A 21,934-nucleotide genomic window follows, 5' to 3' on the forward strand; every position below is an offset into this window, starting at 1 on the left:
AAAAGGTGTCAGGCCTTTGGTATGTTGTTTGCAAAAATAAAAGAAACAAGATTCCAGCCGTCTGCTTGCTCTCACTTTTAAAGGAGGCATTTACGAACTTTAAGTGGGTTTCTTTCTTGCTGCGCTCTAATAAATGTAGTTTATGGCAGGAGACTGAGAAATGCCATTAGCAGAAATGTTTGTGAGAAAAATTAACAGAAAGCATGACTTGGGGCAAAGCTCAGAGCAAATCTACTAAATTCTGCAAGGAAAATATTAGCTCAACAATGTGCTTAGGCCCTAAAAAATCCCTATAGTCAAGCAACATGCTGAAGAAAAACACATCGCTGAATAGAAATGGATGGTTCAGCCACAAGCAAGGCTGGATTCACAAAATAACACAAGAACGTTGCAAAGTAGCAGCACAAAAATTCCCTAAACTTCAATTTTTCTCTGATTGCCCTTTATTTTTATATCTAAAATACACTGGCCAACCTGCCATTAGGACAAAAAAAGTGGGGAAGGGGCTGTCTGGAGTAGTGCATGTTGATTTCTCTGAATTTTGAGGTGATTCACAGCTGAGTTTTGCTGCTCCTCTCCCTAGGGGTGGGGGAGACTGCCTGTAGGAGCTGCTGGGCAATTTGTGTGTGGGGGGACCTGCCCTTGCTTTTCTCTTTGATTCCATCCATAAATCATTATGAAGCTGGTTGCTTCTTTGAGGAAAAACTCATCATTCTGTGAATTCCTGCTGTTTCATCATCCCCTCTGAGCGCCGGCATTTTCTCTGTGCCTGAAGTATTCTCCAGAATTTGACCGTTTTGTTTCTTTTATTTCTGAGGGGTCAAGAGCATACAAGGAGATAAATCAATGAGAACGGAAAAAAACCAAACCCAACCCCAAAATCTCAACAATATAGAAAGAAAGAAGTGACATTGCCAGTGACTGCCAGCACCTCTTTCCTTCCAGTAAATGAATTCTTTGCAAGTGGCGGGGAGATGGAGGAGACTGTTCACGATCTATCACTCCAAAGGCGAGAGCATCCTCTGCAGAAAGGGAACCCGACAGGCTCTGACCTCCAGAGCAGCTTCAATCTACCGCAGGCTCAGACATAAATATCTCCACAAGCAGCCAGTGCTGCACAAATAATTTCAAGGAGAAAGACGTAGCTTTGAGCTACTTTCCTTTGTGCTGGGGACAGCTTATGTACTTAAACGTGGGATGATTTAGTCCTATTGACTCCAGAATGATGGTGAAGATTAGTGAACTGGTCCCAGACACCAAAGATTGTACTTATGATTCAAGAGACTAATTTGATATTTTCTCTGGATATATTAATGTTATATTCAGGGTAATGTTTGTTTGATAGTGAATCAGGTGTGTAGGCAGGTCTCAACATTTGCAGTATTCAAATTCCCAAGTTCAGGTGGAGCCAGGGACCCCCTGATAACCCCCTCTGCAGCCCCCTCTTCCCCAGCTCAATATCCAGTAGAAACATTGCCCTTGTGTTTGGAAAACAGAAATAGTCTGGTGCGCTACCACTGAAGGCTTGCTGCTCTCCAGACTATATGGATCTTCTCTTCTTTCAGGATGCAGAAATACATCCTGCCTTTCAGTTTCCACCCAGAACTGGTGCTCAGTCCCACCTGCACTCATTTATTTATTTTTGTTGAAACTTAATGACCTAAGTGTAAAGTTATAAAAGGGCACCTCCCCCCTTAAACATTCTTGCCTGAATAATTCATACGTGTGCCTGTGTGTATGCATCACTCATCGTTGCATACAGCACCCTACATTGGGGACTTGGCAGATGAAGAGGTCATCCCTTGGCCTATCCAAATGTTAATTCAGAGCTGAGTTTCTCTGTTTTTTTTTTCTCCTTAGATTGGCAGCCCTTTATTTAAAATGAAAATGCCTCTAATTCTCTTTAATTTCTTATGCATAAAAATGCATTAATGATAAGGCAATTTTATACTGCTTGAGCTTGTTTGACCTTGAAAGGTGTAGGAGTCAGTTTGAGTTTTATTTGCCCAAAATCGTAATGTAATATTCCACACCTTACAGCCCTGCTGCACATTCTGGAAAATGGTAACCCACCGATTGAGAGATACTTGGCTTCTGGGTTTACACCCGTTTAACCAGGAGGAAAATTTCACCTGTTATGTTTTCCTATCTCAATATTGTTTGGGAGTGGTTTAATTAATCGATCCATATGAGAACTGATGTATCTACAATGAAACCAATTTACTGAAAATACCAGAAATGGCTTATGCTGAGTATAAAAGTGATCTGATTTTGGTTAAGCCCATTGTAGTGCTTTTTATGAATTCATGACAACTTCTACTTTATTTTTTCCCCTCACTTGAGGCAACTTCAGAAGATGTGGTTGGAAGCAGAAGGAAGCCACATTCTCAGATTTCCAGCCAAAAGGGTGTCTGTCTCCTTTTTCATCTCATGTTTATTATTTTACCCCATGAAAGAAAAAAATGTCAGATACACATTGCTTTTGCTGTAACAGAAGTAGGAGTAACCAAAGGAAAACAAGCTGGAGGCTTTCTCAAGAAAGGACAAATCTCATTGTTTGCTCCTTATCAACAGAAAGCAATGGCCACATTAAATGGAGCTGGGTTAACCGAGTAATTAACTCTTCTGTCAGAAACTCTGTGTCATCTCTGCATGTGATTGCAGGGGAGGGCAGGGATGAAAGGGTTTGTCTCTTGAGCTGCTTCTCTGTTTTATTTCTTAAGGTTATTGTGACAGCATCCTCCTCCCCTGTATGCTCAGGACTGTTGTAAAGCTCTTCCGCACCTTGCTTTCCACCGGTGACAGTCTGATGTGGGTTTTGGCACATCTGTGAAACCAACAAAAGCCCCTTGCCCATCAGGCAGATGGGTCTGAACTTCATTGTGTGGATGGGATGATGTTTTTCCTCTTTGTTTACCTTTCAAAGTCAGGGAGGATTACCTTGGCCTGGGAACTGAGCAGGGGGGGAGTGGATATTAATGTGCTTTAGTCTTCCTTTGCTGAGTGCTGGCCAAAAGCTGGGTTTGCCAACAGGCAGGAGATTTCAGTGCAGGAGCGGAGCAGTGGTTTGTCTTATTTGGTATTATGCCTCTATGGATGGCCAAACCCATGTGCATTAAATGAAGAAGCAGCATGGTCAGTACTGTATGTTGTATAAAAGCTTTAGTCCTTTGGGGTTTTTTTTCATGAAGGACCCCACTGTAATGTTCTCTTCCTTTTCTTATGATAATTTAGACAATGGAAATAACTGGCAGAAGGAGCATTTGCGTTCGTTTTGTATTCTTACCTTTTGTTTCCAAAGAGGTGTGTACCTTAAAGATGTACAGGACAGGGCATGCCCCCCAGGAGCTCATGTGTTAAGAAATCTTTGTCTTTATTATAATCAGCATTATACTACAAATGCCCCTATTCCAACCTGCCCACGCTCTTCCTCCCCAAATAAAAAAGAGCCAAGCCATGGTTTATGGTACGTTGCCCAGCTTAACTGCAGTGTCCAAATTTCACTGTCGAAGAGCACACAGACTTTGCAAAAAGGGGATTGCAAATCTTTCCTTTTCCTGGTTTTCCTCAAACAATTTTAAGACTTTGTATGAGGTCAGTGAGTGCTGTGAACTCTTCAAATTACGTTCTGAATAACTTCACGTTTGCCCTTTGTATTAATTTGCAATAATCAGTCTCTTCCCTGTTATTTCTGGATGAGTCACTTGCTGCTTCCCCACTTCACGTTTGGAGTTTGCATAGCAGGTCGATTATGACCCAGTTTGGGTAATTTGTCCTCGTAATGATTCATTTATCGCTATCCAGAACCCACTTCAGCAAAACACTTCAATGTGCTTTAAAATGCTGTACTTACGAAGAATTAAAATAAGCACTTGCTTGAATGGTCTGGAACTAGGGAAAGTTGTCTGCTAATCATATTTTTCCCTCACTGATGTTACTGACAAATGTTCCCATCTTACAGTGTTTTGCAAAAAGTAACAATTGGAGATAAATAAATTTGATAAGCAGAATCAAATAACCGCAGCGTGTCATTCCTGATTAGGTTTGACATTGTGCTAACATCTATCTTCCAAAAACTGTGATGCATTGACGCAAGTCTTTCCTGCTGGAATCTGACTTTAAATTATAAAAATGTCCAAACCATACAAAAAGATTTATTTCAATTCAACGATCATTGATTTGTTAGAGAACAACAGAGGGGATCACGGTATTTGGTGGATACTTTTGAAGCCCTCTTTCTTTAATTGCCTCTTTTGCAACCAAATGCATACGAAGTATTAAATAGGATTGCTTCAATCTGAATGATGCTCCACATAGGGAATAGTGCTGCAGCCAGTACCGTTGTTTTATTTGTGTATATATATATGCCTTTATGAGCTGAGTTGTGACTGCGAAAAATTTTTACCTATGTCCAAGCACAATTCTTATGTTATTACTGTAAGTTCCCTACACCTCATGAAGCTCAAGGCCAAGTGCAAGGTCCTACATGCGGATTGGGGCAATCCCAAGCACAGATCCAGGCTGGGTGTAGAATTGCTGGAGAGCAGCCCCGAGGAGAAGGACTTTGGGGTGTGTTGATGCTCAATACAACCCGGCAATGTGTGCTGGCAGCCCAGAAAGCCCCACACACCCTGGCCCAGGTTGCCCAGAGAAGCTGTGGCTGCCCCATCCCTGGAGGGGTTCAAGGCCAGGTTGGAGGGGGCTTAGAGCAACATGGTCTGGTGGGAGGTGTCCCTGCCCAGGGCAGGGGGTTGGAACAAGATGATCTTTAAGGTCCCTTCCAATCCAAGCCATTCTATGATTTTTATTTAAACTTTATTGGAAATTGAATATTAACCAAATAGGTTGTGGAAAGTTTTAATGTGTTAACAAGTTGACTCCATGTCCCAGAAAATACTTTTTTTAATTTGCATTTGTAAGAAAAATTTCCCATTAAAACTGCAGCAGAGCGTGAGCTGCGATATGGTGTATAGTTTCAGGACAAGACTTTTACACCTTATTAGCACTGCAGTAAAGAGAATAATACTTTAAAGAGCATTAAAGAAAAAATAAAAAAGTCATTAAAAACATATTTTTCAGCTTCCAGAGATGCTAATGAGCAGAAACGTAATGACATACTAACAGCTTGAGGTTCTCTCCTTTTCCAGGAAAAACTTTAGCCTCACATACTTCTTTCATCTTGGTATGGAAATGCACACTAATGAAGGCTCTTTTCAGGACAGGAGCTTTTTGAGGATTTAAGATGTGGCAGAAAAACCCTTATGTGTGTAGCTGCTCCTTTATTTCATTTAACATACAAATAAAAGCCATTAGAAAGAGCAACAAAAGGAGGCTGTGGAAAAAGCGGGAAAAAGGAGATCTCACACTTGAATATTATTTTTTGGTGGTGGTGGGAGTGCTGTGAGATGTCACATGAGGAGGAAAAACTGCGAGGAAGTGTCTGACGTTCTGGTTGATGCAAACATTTCTAAGCTGAGGAGCAATTCGGTGAGGGCAGGGGGGGGAGGTTGTTTTTGCTTTTCATTAACCTAATCTCGCCTGAGTTTAATAGAGAAAACATGATAAACCTCATGTTCTTTTCATTAAAGAAACCCATATCTATTCTTCTCTAGTTCAGCGCGTGTTATCTGTTGGCATTATTAGAGAGTTTATCATTTTGACTCCTCATGCAAACCACAAAGGGGTTGGAAGGGTTGGATCTGCAGCTGAAGAACTGATTAGGTGAATCCAGTGGACCCATGCACCGTAATTGGCACCTAAATATTCTTTAGACAGATGGTGCTGTAGATTGTGCAAGCAAATTACCTCTGGACCCCGGCTACTTCTCTTCTGTATTAGTTCGTAGATTTAAATCAATCCTTTATTCTCAGAATACCGATGGAAGTAATTTAAAGTGTAATTTTAAGCTATTTACTTCTAAAGATATTAATACAGTACAATGAATTGAAACCACCGGAGGCATAAATTTATAAGGTGTTTTTGTTTGCCTCAGTATAAAAGCAGTATCTGTGTGTAGCTCAGCCTGAGAACTCTTTCTGACGCAGGTTTCCCTTTTCCATCAGAGGAAGAGCAAGGGTTGACTGCTGAAAATTTATGCAAATAGACAATGTAAAAAAAGCTGACCTTTTCAAGCGAGAGAACTCTCCAGTGCACTGATACAGCCTCTAAATGTACTTATCTTTCCTTTTTCTTGCGTTAACTTCATAACCTCTGATGATAACTTAATGATTATCAGCAAAAGCATCCTTTCAATGAGAAATATGAAGAATATGTGTAGTCTCAATAGAGCGTGAAAATGTAATATTTAAAATATTTCATACAGATAGCCCCTAGTGTTTGTGCTATATGTGTACATGCAATATTGCCAGCCAAACTCTGTGATGGTTCAAACAGCATCCGTCTCCTACTTCTCGGAGGGCGTCTTAAAACTGCCTTTGAAATGTGTTTAAAACACACACTTCTATTTTCACTCTGGCATTTTTGGGCTGTGCTCAGCTGCGTTTAAGATGTAGCTTTCCCAAACCAAAGTGGAGCTGTTCAAACCATTGCATGTTTGCAAGAGATGGGCTCAGAGAAAATAAAGAGCTACTTTGGGGTGAAATAAAGTCACAGTTGCTGCCAGGTGCAATCTGAACAGAAATGTTGCAAATGGTGGCTAAAAGGGAAGAGGAGGAGCCTCCTGGCCACCTTGTCTGGTCTCGCTGCAGTAAATCAGGAGTAACGCCGCTGAAATGAGTCAACAGAGTCCCACAAACACAAAGCTCTTTGCAAGGGGAAAATCAAACCGCTATAATACGTGAATCACTTCTTGCCCTCTGATTCTCTCTCTGTGTTTGTTTTGTTGCGTTTTATGAGCTGCTTTTCAGTTGCCTTCTTGGCCAAAGCAATCCTCTCACAGAATTGCAGGAGCAGTTTCTACAGCTGAGGCTTTTATAGGACCCACCATGGCAGCTGACCATAACCTAATTACGAACCAGCTGCACATCCGGCATCTCTAAGGCGTCCAAAGGGTCCTCCCCAAAATGCAAGTCATTCCTGGTCTTTGCTTTTCAATGGCTACTTTTTCTTTTCCCCTTTGTCTGACTGAGCGAAATGCCCTCTTTAGCTCACGCCGTCAATAAGGGTCTGCAGATTTTCCTAGCTCGGGGTTTGCTTGCGGAGGAACTTGAAGTTAATGGACCCGTATGTGATGCTGTTGCTAAGAAACCCTGGCTTGCCTCTGTAATGGCCTTTTGCAGTTTGGCGAGTGCCTCCCAGATGGAAACGTTCGCTTTTCAGCCTCTTGGGTTTGTCCAGAGGAGGGTGTGCTTCCCTCGCAGCTTCCCAGCTCAGCCCTGCGGCGCCCAGGGCAAAATGAAACGGGAAGCCCATGTCCCCTATTTTCCAACCACTTTACCTCTTGGTCTCTGAAGTCAGGGGACTCCTGCCTGCCCTTTCCACCCGCCTGCAGCCGATTGTGTATTTACTGTCTGGGATTTACTGTGCTGCGGCTTTTCACGGCAGCGAGTGTATTGCCGCTTTTCCATGTCTTGTAGCTAGGAGATGTCGTAACCCGGCTAGAGACAGAAGGACAATTTAAAAACCTAACTCATCCGTTTTACACTGGTGATATGCAGTTTTCTTGTTGCCATGGCAAACACAGAAAGAAGAGCCAAGACAGCAGTTCAGGTGAGGGAACACTGCCCTGGTAGGGAGGCAGAAAATAGGTTTGGGGTCATTTTCTTTTTTAATGGAGTGCAGAAATCCATGGGAATGAAACCAGAAGCTTGTGCTGTGAGACTTTCCTTGAGCCACCACTGTCTGTCAGTCTGAGATTTTATGGGAGAGCCCAGGAAACCTGCACTGAGGCTTTATAGACTTTATGAGGCTTCATTTCATTGAATGGTTTGGATTGGAAGGAACCTCAAAGGCCATCCAGTCCAACCCCTGCCCTGGCAGGGACACCTCCCACCAGACCAGGTTGCTCAAAGGCCTGTCCAACCTGGCCTTGAACCCCTCCAGGGATGGGGCAGCCACAGCTTCTCTGGGCAACTTGGGCCAGTGTCTCACCAGTCATTTGAAGGGATGGGTTTTGTCACTGTGTTTGACACTGGGCAGCAACATAGTTCTTCTGGTTGTCCCTTTGTGTCAGTGATTTCTGATGCGCCAGTGGAAAGGAAATACTGGAAGCTGGAGAAGAGGAGAGGGTTTCAAAAGACATGAGGTCCTTTTTATGCTAGGGTTTCCCAGTAGAAAAGCCTTTCCCTGCCAGAGTGGCCCCTTGGATATGTCGAGCCCAGAGCTTCGTCCAGCCATTGGTGGTTCAACCCTTGTCAGATTGGCCTTCTGTGAGCCTGAAATCATAGCAAGATGCTGAGAAAAAAGAAATGCAGAGGGGAGAGGCACCATCCTTTGTTACACCAGCATAGATAAGGATGAAGTTCAACAAAGATCCTAAGGTTTTCTGGTGGGAACTGAGGTGGCCTCTATGCAGCTGAGGAGGTTGTTTCTTATTTGCAGAAGTCCAAGCATATAATATTTTACGTTACTATTGAACTCTAGCAGGTTTGATGCTGAACTTACTCTGACTTTATAAGAAATAAATAAATCTCTTGCACTGTGTGGTCTTAGCTCATCCGACACATCACCTAAGAAGCTCCTAAATATGACAACAAAATTAGTTTATGGAGCTGTGTTACCATTTTCCTCTCTTTCTATCTTTTTATACATAATTAACAGAGACACTTTCTATCAATCAAGTGTCAAAATGAAATGTTTTCCCTTCATCCATCAAAATGCTTGTGCCAAAGAGAATGGTTGTTCCCTTAGGCAGCTGTCAGGGGATAACGCAACGATGGGCTGGGTTATTAACAGGGCAAATTAACTTTTAATGTTAATGTTGTTGCTTAAGCATGTTTGGAAGCTTCAGGAAGATAAAAGGCTCTTGGAAACTCAAAGTTGTTCTCACTGCTAGCCCAAAGAGATTCTCGCACAGGGAAAGACCATTGGAGATAGAGCTTCTTCAGGTCTGAAAAACGAGACTGCAGGATGTGTTGATGGCTTCCAGGGGCTTTGCAGGGTAGATGGGCTATTGGGCCAGGGCGGTCGTGACAGCATAAGGTTTAGATGATGCTACCCACATCTGCTGAGGATCTCAGTAGGGTTTTGCAGGTGGTATCTGAGTTAGGTAGGATGTGCCTACACTGATCATATTTGCAGCTCAGGCACCAAGGAAACGTGCTTCCAGGTCTCTCCTGTTGAGGTATCTCCCACCCATTGAGGGCTGGGCACCAGAATCGCTGCCCTCCTTGACTTGCACCTTCAGAAGCATTTAAGCTCCATCCTCAAAATCAGGTTAGATGCTAAAATGCCACAGTTACTCCAAGACTCCAGATCCAAATAACCGTGGGCGTGTTTGAAAATGAAATGAGCTTCTGAGTCACTTTGAGGATTTTGAACATTTTAATCAAAATCTTTTCTATTTACCTAATATTCTGTGTTATGGAGGAGAGGAAGACATTTTTATTTCTCTCCTGCTCTGCTGCTGTTCTGGTTTTACCTGCCTCACACACTGCTGGGGGACTGCAATCATCTCATCTCTCCGAGTGCCTGGCTGTGGTCCGAGCTCCTTCCTTGGACTTGGCACAGGAACACGACTGACGGAAAATCTCAGTCCTCCCAAGCATTGCTTGCAAAACGCTGCTCCCCCAGTTTCATACTGGTGACAGTTACTCCTCCTGTCCTTTATTAAAGTTTCATTTCATTGCCTTGCCAAACAGTCTTGCTGCAAAAGGTACAGATGAAAGTGAGGAAAGGAGGTTAATGCAATATATGTTATCCCTGTCCACAGGGATGTTTGTTTTTTTCCTGCTTTCCAATTGCTGAAATAAATGCCACTAGTGAATGTTTGCAAATGCAGTGGGAGTAATTTAGGTATAAAATGTGAGGCCGGCCATGAAGTCAAGGTTCAAAATTAAATTACCAAACCTAGGAAATTCAACACAAAGAAGCCATTGTCTTCTGCAGTTAGGAAAATTTAGAAACAAATTGTTTCCCCCCCACCGCGCCCTGTTCATGGAGAAATGCATTTAGTCTTACGTGAGGCTTTACTGCACAAAAAAAGTTTTGAGGTGCTCCTTCCATGCTGCAAATCCCATTGATTCCAACATAGGAAAAAGCACCTTAGCAGGAACGTCTAGAAAACTCAATAAAGAAAATATAATTATTCCAACTGAGAAAAACATTTGAATACTATGTAATTAGTATTGAATGCTCTACTTGCTCTTTTTTTGTTGGAAATGTCATAATTTTGACAAATGATCATGCTCAGGTAGAATGAAAACACCGTTACTGAAAAGGAATGGAAATTGTGTTAAATGCCATGCTGAACATGAGAGGAGGTTATGCTTAAACATCACCAAGATTTGTGTGTTTTCTAAATGAAACCTCACAATTGACATACCTTTCAAAATTAGTGAGTTTGCTTTTTTTTTTTTTTTTTGTGTGGAAGAAGCATTTCTGTAGAAAGAAAACACTCAACAAGCCCAAGAAGAGTTTGACACGTTTCCTGCCATCCCATTTTACCTCTGTGTCAGGAGTTATTAAAAAATTTCTTGTTAGGTGAGATGAGAAAAGGGATAGCAATTTGTCTGTGATCTGGGCAGCTGCTCCACTAAGAAGTACACAGGAGCTTTAAGTATATGTATTTTGGCTGTGAAGCACGAGCCTCTCATGGGCCTAAAGCGAGACTTGTGTTACTGTACTTCTGGCAAAGGAGCGGAGAAAAAGTCGTTTCCTTTACCACAGCTTATATTTCCCATTTACCCTAAAGACAATTAAATCCCATTTTTCAGGAAAGTTAAACTTGTCAGTTATTCTGACTGTTTGAGAAATGGCTGGTGCACTGTTATGCTGAAGAAATAGAAACATGAAAGATTTTCTATATCTGCTTCTCTTACTTACAGGGAAAGTTAAGTTTGAAGCTGTGGATGCAGACATAGTTGGTCACAGGATCATATTCTTTACAAAGAATATTCTCTTTTTGCATTTTATAGCCATAGTTAACAAAAATAACAAGTTTAAATACTGGTCTGAAAAATCTGCTTTATTTTAGGAGGAGTTTATTCAGTTCTCTGCCCATAAAAATAAACGACACACTGAAGAAGCGTCTTGAATGTGATGCTTTTGCTACAAAGATATTATTGTGTCAGGGTTATTACATGCTGAATATAGTCTCATTTTAGCTTCAATTGCATGAATATATTTCTAGACACTTATTTTTGTTCCACATAAATAGAGTTGGTGATATTGGATGTAATGGTACAAGTCAGAATTGGGCAGTAATTGACACGGTAACATCAAAATTGCATAAATTACAAATAAGCCAAAATATCCATAGGATTGCACATCCACAGATGACGTTCTCCTATGAGTTGAATAGTTGAAATTAATAAAAAAAAGTCTGGATTTCTCAGTCTGCAAAATGAGGTACTACTGTTTCTGCACATCATGAATTATGGGTCCTGCATGAGAAGGAAATGTAGTAGTAAAACAGGCAAGGAACTGGCAGCGCGTGGCTCCGCTGGCAGCATCAGCGGAGATGTAGCATCTGGTGTGATCCTCAGTGTCACCTTTATCTGCAGCGGGAACCAGATCCCCCTCCCAGGCTCTCTGAGACAGCTGGTTTTGTGCGAGTGCTTGATAAAACTTGACCCTCTGATCCGCTGTACTCAACAGAGGTTTATCAACCTCTATGTTTCCAGTGTTTGAATTTTAGCTTTTATAATGCTCTGCCAATATGTGGTTTTTTTTTAAAGATAGAATTGCTAAGCCCAGCATTTTGTTAGTGTCACATCTTACAGCTTTAAGCAGCAGAGCCACTCAAGAAGGTGGTTCCCAAGGAAATTTAAATTCATGCATTTACAGTATCCTCCATGCTTTCTTTCAGCTATGAACAGCAAATATAGACACATTCAAGGAGAGATTTGCAGGTTGCCAGCTTTCATGACTTTATTGCAAGTCTCATAATCATTGATGTTTTTCTTATGTGGTAAATCTGTTTGTTTAGTTTTTGTGGGTTGGTTTTTTTTTTTTCCTAGAAGTTTCTAGCCCTTCTGGTTAAGAGAAGTGCAATTGTAAGGGGGATGAAGGGGAATGCAAAAGTCTCAGGAGCTGATGTGAACAAATGCAGTTTGTTTATTAATTCTTAGTTTTAAGCCAGTTTCAGGATTTCTGGTGACCCTCTCCAATTATTGCAGCACCAGCAGACCGGCAAGACAATATTCATTAGTCTCTCAACACTCACAACAACACATAGCTCTGCTTCATGCTCTTCCAGATGTTTGATGGGAACCAAATCAAGTTCAGTTGCCTTCTAACAATTTCAGTTCATTCAAAACCCAGAAAAGCCTGTGATTTGTTAAAATCCCTTCAGGAAGCGTTTTCTTCCACCTTTGACACTGAGGAGATGGAGCATCCTGTTTGCACCAGCAGCTGCTTGTTAAATCAGAATAATTCCTAGCTTATTGTTGAATAGCAGGGAAAAGCCAAATGAGTCCCTCACCAGTGGTGGCACCTCATGTTTGTGATTTATGGTGTTTCCATGGTCTACAGAACTTGGATGTACAGATAGGAAGCTGAAGCACTATGGGTTTAGGTGACCCATCCAAGATCCTGGAACCAGTTTTGGGCAAAGTAGGAACTTGTCCCCCTGTACCCCATCCAAAGCCCAGCAACACCATCCCACTGCCCATATGCAAGCACAGATGGGCATCGCTCCTCTGAAGTTCATTTGTAGCAGCTGGATATCTGGCCCGTGCTCTCTTTGTGTTGGCATACTTAGTTTCTGCTGTTCGCTTCCTTTTTGTCTAAATAAAGTAGCTATTGTTTATGAAATATAATAGTTGCACAATTAGCTAAAGAAGTGACAAATAAATGATTACCCAATAGAAACAGGAAAGCAGCAACTGTAAAGCTGGGTGTCTTGGCCACCTTTGGAAAGGGATTTTTGGTACTTGGCAAATTTAAATTGAGTTTCTCTTTCAGACGTTAGATTTACTTATTTGGCGTCATGCCTTCCATATTTCTCAAAGTTTGACATTGTTCCTGGCCTGGCAGTTTGTAGCTCTCTGGGGGATTAAACATCTCACATATTTTTATAAACAAGAATTGTCCAGACATAAGGGTTGGAGCCCAGTTTGCTGGAGGAGTCGTGGGCTCTTTTGGCTCAAAGCGCTACTGAAAGCAGCTGGACCCCGTCGCTGGCTGCTTTATTCTCTGCTCTTACTCACTCTCCCTGTCGTAAGCATAAACATAGTGGAGGAATTTATTTTCATTTTGAGTTTTTCTTTTAGGGTGAGTGGTAATACTGTTTATTGGTCTAAATAATATAGCTGGGAAAGGGGAATAGGTAAGTTTTTATTTATTTTCTAAATGACCCCTGGCAGTATTTTACCTAAACACTGAGCTTTTAATTTTTAAAAATTTTGGCCAAACTCTCATTAATGTCAGCTTGCTACTGTGAGGCATCAGCTATGATTCAGAGATGAAGAAATGGAGGCAAAGAAGAAAATCCTTTTCCAAAGGTGGTCTTCTTTCCCTACTCAGTGCAAGGCTATCTTGAATTCATAACCTCTGGAGCTTTTGAGCAACAGGTGGAGGCATCCCACAACTGGTTCTCAAATAGGATATTTGGACGAATTTTAAAACAAATAACCACTTAAATTGCATGTCTAGTTTCATAAGACATGTGCTATAAGCTTATGAATCAGATGGAAGCAATTTCACTCACAATAATGCTTCATTTTTGTGTCTGCTGCCATTCAGACAGTACCAGGAACAGGCAAGCATTAGTACGGTATCTAATACAGGAAAATCTGGGCTTCCTAAGTGTCATCTCTACACAAACACCATCCCAGCATGTTTCCATGTTCTGGATTTGGAACAGATTCCTGTTTTAAGGACAGTTCAAAATTGACATTTGAATTGATATATTTAAAAATCCAACTTTGAAAGAAACAAAAAAAAAAAAGGGTGTCAATGAAAACTTGGATTATTAAAGAGCTGCCATGGTTCCACGGAGCTCCACTTCTGGATGTCATTTTTCATTTTCAAAAAGGTCAGATTAGTAAGGAGAACCTAATAAGCTGAAAAAATGACCAGCTTCATTTTTGAACATGTTTTCCTCAGGAACTACAGGACCGTTTATTGGTCTGACGGCTTTCTTTTGCATCTGGGAAGCTCTGAATGCAGCTCTTTGCCGGTTGCACACAAAACATTTACAGCCCAAAGAGGCCAGCTCGTTAGTAATTACTGTAATGAGTTCTTCACAGTGTTTCTTTGAAAGGTGATTGAGCCTCTAATGCAGACACCAGATATTTTTTTCTTCAGTTAATGGTGTGGTAAATTATTCCTGCAAGGGGGCTCATTGAATGCCTCCTTTGGAACAAGTTAAAGACCACAAAAGAAAGAAAAAAAACCGTAGGTCTCTTCTTACCCGTGACAGGAGAAAATATTTGTGGAGTGTTTCATATCTCTATCTTCCCAGTGTTTGTGCTGGAAGGTGCGGGTGGGAGTGGGTGTTGTGTCAACAGCGACTGGCACAAGCCAAGGGATGGGGCAGGTGCTCAAGGGTGGATGTGCCAGATGCAAAGACATGGGACAGCTTGGGCGAAGGAAAATGGGTTCAGTTTGCCCAGATGGAGCTACCGCCTCGTCACCCCCACCGTTGTGGGCTTTGCTTCTCATCTTGCTGGAAGTGAAAGGTGTTAAACCAGTGCAATATGGTACGAGGGAGAGGGGAATGGTTTTCATGAGCTTGGCTTTTGCAAAGGGAGATTTATTCTACTGCTAAGTGAATAAATTAATTGATGTGTCCAAATGCAATTAGCAAAGGCTACAGTGGGAAAGGCTTCCTAATCAGAATCATTAATCAGGCAAAAATGAACTCTTGCGTGTCTTGCACGTCCTTTTTTGGACCCAGCAAAAGAGATCATCAGCCAACCTTAGTAATATAAATAAGGATGGCCATTATTTATAATTTTTCTCTATATAGATCATATTTTTATACATTGTATGTGTCTACATGCACTAACCCTGAACTGGCTTGAATTTCCAAGCTTACACCTGCAGGCTGGCTGTGTAACAGTCCCAAAGTTAGGATTTGGAGCTTTCACAAGAACAGGCTGAATTTCTCCCAAAACCTATGTTAGAGGAGCAGTCATTGCCAGGGCGATGAGGGAATGTTTGTGAACTGGCTGTGATTTAGAGGAAGGAGAAAAGACACTGCTGATCCTCAGACAGTCACTCTCTTAATGCCTTTAATGCCCCAAACTTGTGGGTTGTCCAGGCATCAGAAGGGGAAGTCTTGTGCTCAGTGGTCTCTGGAGGGTCTGTTGGTATCACCTGGCTGAGAGCATCTCATAAGGGTTGCAGCCAAACACCTGGGGAAATGAATCCTCAGAGCAGCAACAGCCTGGATTTTCCTTGTTTTGATGAAAAGTGAGTGCATTTGGAGAGCATATTAATTAATCCATATTGCAAGTGGGGTCTTTTTCTTGGGACTACAGTTGCACAGAAGGTTGTTATTTGAATATATATAAAAAAATAAGAAATTTAATCAGATGAGCAAATCAGTATTAACTGCTCCTCAAAAAGAGGTATCAGCTGGGACTTAAAATATGGGAGATGCTGAAATCCTCTGCCAGGTGCTTTGGGGGTCCCATGTGTTAGGGAGCCCCGTGGCTGACTCTGGCGTGGGAGTGCAGATAAAATGGGGGCAGCTTGTAAGGGAAAGGCTTGAAATGTTTTGAATGTGGTTTGGCTTTTTTTTTTTCCTCTCTCTGCAAAAACAACATGAATAGATGTTATTCGAGAAGCTGTTTGGTAATATTAAGCAATAATGGATTGCACAATTTGCCCACACACACTAACTTTTGCTGGATAGTCAGAAACACTCATTAGCAGGCGAGGCTTCCCTGGCCACCCAGAGCTCTCAAGGCTGCTCCGTGCTCGGCCAGGTTGGATTTTCAAAGGATCTGTGCACCTGGCGTGACTTCTTGGCTTTTCTCTCCATGGGAGCAAACCTCCAGTGGCAGTGGCAAGTGCTGGCTCCTCATGGAGAAGTCCAACTTAAACATCTTCTCTAATTTTTTGGAGCAGAGCCAGCTGATGAATCCTTATACCACATCCTTTGTTAAAATGATGATGGTGTCTGTCCTCTTGTTTCACTCCTGTGAGCAAGAATTGATTTTAGACTCTGCTAGCTTTTGTCAGTAGACCTCAGGATATATTCTCTGCAGTTTATTTTATTTTGTACTCATCAGGGCAGTAACTGGAGTGTATAAAATGGGGTCTCCTGGAACAACTTTATTTCTTCAGCCTCTTTCCTGGAGTAGTCTTTGGTGTGAGTATATTTTTCCCTCATCTCTGACAGAAAGCAATTTCCTTTCTCCCCTACATGTCCTTCAGGCTCTGGTGATTCACACCCCAAAGCACCCTGCAAAAAGCCAACTTTGTTGACCCATTCTTGCTTCCGAGGGTGGGAAATGGTCCTCACCTGCAAAACCCCAACACGGCACATCATCTCAGAGAGCAGCAGTGAAAAACACCGCTTCCGAAATATATCATTTTCTCCCTTCTTGTAGGCGATGTCAAAGCACTAATGGAGGATTGTTATGGTTTCTTTGCCTCTCGAAATTGTTCCTTGCAGTGAGGAAATGGTGAAATTAGAACTGGAAAAGCTGGGAAGCCAATGGGGCTTTGATAGCTGTAACTTTTACTTAGCTGCTTGTCTCGCTTGCAGCATTACTGATATGTTATCAACCTAAAGCCGAGAGGACTGATATGGCAAGGAAAAATTGTCCTCCTTTTTTTTTTTTCCTGTTTTTTTTTTTCCTTATCAAGAAGTATCTTTTAATCTAAGCTGAACATCCCTGTGTCTGTATCTGAGGTCCATAATCTTTTCTAAAAATAAAAAAAAGTCTTACTATGTTTGCAAAGAAATTGCTGGATTTAGTTGAAGTGTTGCTCAGCAGAAAAGTTTGAGGCTTAACATTGAGAGGGATGGGGGGTTTGCCTCATTATTCTTCTCACTTAATTTTTAGAGGGCACAAGACAGGAAGTTCCTTCTGATTTAAATGAGAAATATCTAATATCTTTTGTCCTTTGAATGTTGCATTGCAGACTGACATAGGACATCCAGAAAGCCAGTGTCAGAAATTGTTTGGGTTTTCAGTCTTCCTTTGTTTTCCCTTTGTGTGTAGGCCAGAGATTCAGACACGAATGTTTTACTTTCATGAGGAAGACTCAGATGATTTTATTTTCAAATACATTTTCCACTGTCTGTATGGTAAAAGATTTGTTTTTCTAAGCAGAGTTTAAACATAGCACTATGGCAGATGCTTATAAAAATCAGTGTAAGTCAAATGCTGATCTGCCTTTTCTGCATTCTTACTGGAAAACATTTCTTCTCATTTCTCTGGCACCTCTCTAAACCTAGAGGATTACATGAGAGAAGCATTTGCCCCCCCGAGCTTATTGTGCCACATATTGCTCAAACAACACTAAGCATCCCAAAGGGTAGGAGAAGAAATACCAGAGAATATGATAACCTGATCTAGTGGGAGATGTCCCTGACCAGGGCAAGGGCTTGGAATGAGGTGATCCTTAAGGTCGCTACCAAACCAAACCATTCTATAATTCTATGATATAGAGATATTGCTTCAGATAAGGAGGTTAGAGTAACTTAGGACAATATAATTTTGTTTGTTTTGAATTACTTGAAAATCATAAAGCCTGGGAGAACTGCTCCACTTGCCAGTTTCTGGTCACAGTCAGTGTAAATCTGGAATGAAGCCATTAGCTCGAGGAGGATAGCTCTAGTATACATTCACATTACTAAAAGCAGATGTGGGCTTATGGCTGAAGCCAAAATTTTGGAGTATAAAAAAATGATCAGTCCTCAATTCCTCGTTGGTCAGAAAGGATGGGATGAATCAATACTCATGCTCTAGCACTGGGAAGATGGCTTTCAGGGCTGAGGTGTCTGCTAGAGACTAGAGCAGCCTAGGAGTGATCAGAAAAATAAACCTGCTACTGCCTGTGTGCAGCCATATACCTGCTGCGTTCTATATGGAGAACCTACAGCTTCCTGGGGCTTTTGAGTTTTCGGTGGTGTGAGGACATTGGATTATAAAATGATTGCTGCATAGTGACTTAACCTTGGCTCCGCTTGGTTTCCATCACACTTATGTGCCATGTTGCTGCCCAAGACCCAGTGCCCACAGCAGAGCATCGCTCTGAGATACCTCCAGCTCCATGTGCATTGACCCAGGAGGAGGAGATGTTTGGTTTACAAGTGTGATGCCTGGGCTGTGACATACCTAAGTCCCACCCATCAGTAAAATTATTATGTTGTCAAGCTAGGTGTAAGCTTTTGCATCCAGGCCATGACATTTTTGGCAAAACAGTTTTTGGAAGGTGATAGAGTGCTGGAGAAATCCTCGTGTGTCTGTGAACGGAGGAATGCTAAACCCTGATTTTTTTCCTTTCAAGAAATAACACTTCTCTAAGAAGGCAAAACCTCTGTGTGGCTTTTAGTTCTTCACTTCCACTTTCGTTAGAGGAGAAAAAAACCGCACATCAGCATCACACTCTTTGCTGGAATGAATCCTTCTGCCTGAGTTGCAGACATTTATAATAGAAATGCTGACAGACCCTTATTTATAATGGTGTGAACAAAGCCATGGTAATGGGCTCCGGAAAAGAGAAAGTGCTTAAACTTTTAGATGGCTGAGTATGGGGAATGGATACTGAGACTTTCCAGAGGGCTATGGGTAGAAAATTGAAAATGTTGTCACCAGCATTGGTGCAGGACACGTGCGTTATCAGGTAGGAGGAGACCAGAAATCAATGGGCAACTCACAGACCTCACCGGACAGTTTGCACAGCCACGCTGCAGTTCTATGCATTCATTTGTGATGTGTGGACACCCCCCTGGATCTCCTGCCTCCCTCCCTGCTGATGGCTCGTGCCTCCGCAGTCGAAGCGGGGTTTGGTGGTGGGTCTGCTGTCGGGGAGGCTCAGCCCCACATCGTGAGGTCCTGCTGGCTAAAAGGTGAGGGAGGATTTGTGGTGCAGGTGACTTCTCTCCGTGTGTTATCAGCAAGTTTTGCTCTGGAGAAAAGCACTGAAACGTTTTGGCCGGGGGCAGTGTTTCCTCAGGCTCCTTCATCTCTGTCTGTTCAGCTGTAATTGAATCATAGAATCATAGATATACATGATAAATTGTGCTGCGCAGAGGGAAGAGAAACCATGATGAGGGAGAAAGTTCCCAAGTGCGTTGATGGTCGTGTATTAATTAAAACTTTACCAGGAGAGGAGCTGCTGGTCCATTGCATGACCAGCTTAGTATGACATCCACCCCAGTGAAATCCTTGTCGTTATGCTGGTTTGCTGTACCTTGAAGGTGCCAAGGGTGCAGGACTCGGTTGATTTGATTTGATTTTTCTATTAGCAGTGAGGCACATGAATACCCCAAGCCTGGGGAGTCCTCCCAGTCCCCTCAGACTCCCCACAAGGCTTTTTATGACTTGGGTTTTATTTATTTATTTTTTTAAAATCCAAAATAAACACTCTTGTTAAGGAAGATTCTGTTCTTTCGGAGACATACCTGTTATTTGTTACGGACCTTTTGTGTGGGGAAGATTTGCTCCTTAATGAGTGTGATTTCTGGCTAATCTTTATGACTTTGAATTTTGCGACAAGATCTTCTTTGGACAGAAATAGGTTGAGTATATTTCAATTGCATCGTGTTCTTAAAATCGGTTTGTCAGAGAATCCTAAATAACACATTGCCTTATTCATAAACAGCCCGAGCAAATCAGGATTTGCAATATGTACCGCTGCAGCACAGTTCAGCGTGTGACAGTGATGTGTGACTCTGAGCCACGAGTTTATCAAAGGGTCTCACTGCGGGAGCCACCGGCAGAAAGAAAATACACCAAAGAATTATTTGAGCCTCCTTTATTTAATGAGCCTACAGTAAAAATGAAAACTCCAAACTCGCCACCATTTAAAAAAGCAAATTGCGTCGCAGGTTTTTCAGATCTGTTTCTACAGATCTGCAAAGCTTTTCATTGGGCAGAAATAAATTTTGTCATTAGTTTGTATATTACAGCCTGTATAAATTGCAGAATCATAAAGTATATGAAATTTCTGGGGGACTTGTGTGAGCCATGGAGGTGGTGATTTCTGATGTGCATGGCTGGGAGCAGAATCCCACACATAATGCCTTGGTTTTGAACCTTTGAAGGAGAATTTAAAAGATTAGCAGTGTTTCAAATACTGATAATTGTGAAAAAAGAAAATGAGCAATATTTCAGTTGTTGGTCTTGCTCTTTCCTACCCTAGCTAATAAAAAGCCAATTTTTCCAGCTTCTGCCCTTCATGTTGTCTGAAGTTCTGGGTCCCAGCACATCGTAGGGAGCAGGTCTCTGAGCTGGGAGTCAGGAGACTAATTTTTTCAAATTTTTACTCTAGCAATGACCTGTTATTTGATCTCAGGCAATTTTCTTTCTTCACAGCTATACAGTACTGCTGTTTAGATTTGCCTTATCCAGGGGGACAAGGCTTATGGTTTGCTTCTTAACAGAAAGGATCTTCAGTTTCAACTGAACTTTATGAATGCTAATATGGGACAAATTTATGAAAAGTATTATTTGTAACCAACTACTGTTCTGTTTCAGAATGTTTCAGCGCATCTTATTCCCATCCATATATTGCCCTAGCTGTTGCTGGGATGGAACCTTAAACCTGAGATGAGTTACCTATAGATGCATGTGTATTTACAGGTTACTTTTGATTATTGATCATTATAGCAATAGCTCAGTACTTTCATAACCTTCATGTTTGTTGTGGCATGTATTTACTGTTGAAAATATAATTTTAATGCTTATCTCATCAGGAAAATTGACTGTGTGTGGATTGAATGGGCGAGCAGCGAGACTGCAGTGTTTAGAGTCTAATTGAATCTGGATGGTACATGGAATTAACCAAAAATTACAGCATTACCCTGTTGTCATTGCTGTGGTTTTCCATCAATATTTGACTTTATGGTAGGCTCCAGCCTGTATCATGCCTTTGCTGGTGCTCCCTGCAGAGAGGCCAAGAACAGTAATGGGGACCAATTTCCAGCTACACTTTTCAAAAGCAGTTTGCGCTCCGTGGCTCAGCTCAAACTGGGAAAATGGTGTCAGCTCCCTCCGGCACAGTTTCATTCCCGTTTTGCTTTCCTTCTCTGTCTCCACAGCTGTGGAGTCGCTGCATTCCTTGAACGACCAGATCTCCCACTTTATTGTCAACAAGTCAAAAACACTGGATGAAGATGAAGATGCCTTTTTGCCCAGTGAGAAGGAATCTCTGAAAAATGCCATGTTGCTGATGAGGCACCTCCTAATGGATGCACAGGTAGGAAATCAATAAACTCCCATCTGTTAGGACATGAACAAATCTGGACGCATTTTTACAGGCAGTTTTAGTGGTAGAAAACATTAGTCCAGTGTTCAAAACTGACTTTGACCTCTGAAATCCGCAGGGAGGACATCTTGGTGCATGGAGCGTGCAGCTGGTGATGGGGCTGGATCTCGGATTTAGGGATGAAAACGGCTCTGAAGTTTCAGGAGAAAAGGGAGCCATATACCTGTTGGAAATCCAGCATCAGCACTAGGAAAAGAAAATCATTTTGCCACTAAGCATCTGTGCTGAGTGCCAGTTTTAGAAGTGCCAGACACGTAACTGAGCTGTTGGTTTAGCCATCCTCTAAAATGCCAGTTAAAAGTCATGAAACGATGTGCAGATGTTTCTTTGTGCCTTTGCTGCTTCAACATAAAATCTCTCACTCTGTAGGTTTACTGTCTTCCAGTGTGCTTCCTTCATCCCATAAAAAAACCCTTTGAAA

The 21,934-nt window shown here is 41.9% G+C and overlaps 1 protein-coding gene across 1 annotated transcript in view; it reads left to right on the forward strand.

Moving 5' to 3' along the window:
* Positions 1-21,703, forward strand: part of LOC106887681 (putative uncharacterized protein C1orf196) — a 56,521-nt gene extending 34,818 nt beyond the window's left edge. The window contains exons 2-3 of the mRNA XM_014941348.1: positions 21,287-21,444; positions 21,572-21,703. Coding sequence (XP_014796834.1) covers positions 21,287-21,444; positions 21,572-21,703 — 290 coding nt within the window. The remainder of the gene's footprint in view (positions 1-21,286; positions 21,445-21,571) is intronic.
* Positions 21,704-21,934: the final 231 nt, after the last annotated feature.

Source organism: Calidris pugnax, unplaced genomic scaffold (genome assembly GCF_001431845.1).
Source record: "Calidris pugnax isolate Ruff unplaced genomic scaffold, ASM143184v1 scaffold82, whole genome shotgun sequence".
NCBI lineage: Eukaryota > Metazoa > Chordata > Aves > Charadriiformes > Scolopacidae > Calidris > Calidris pugnax.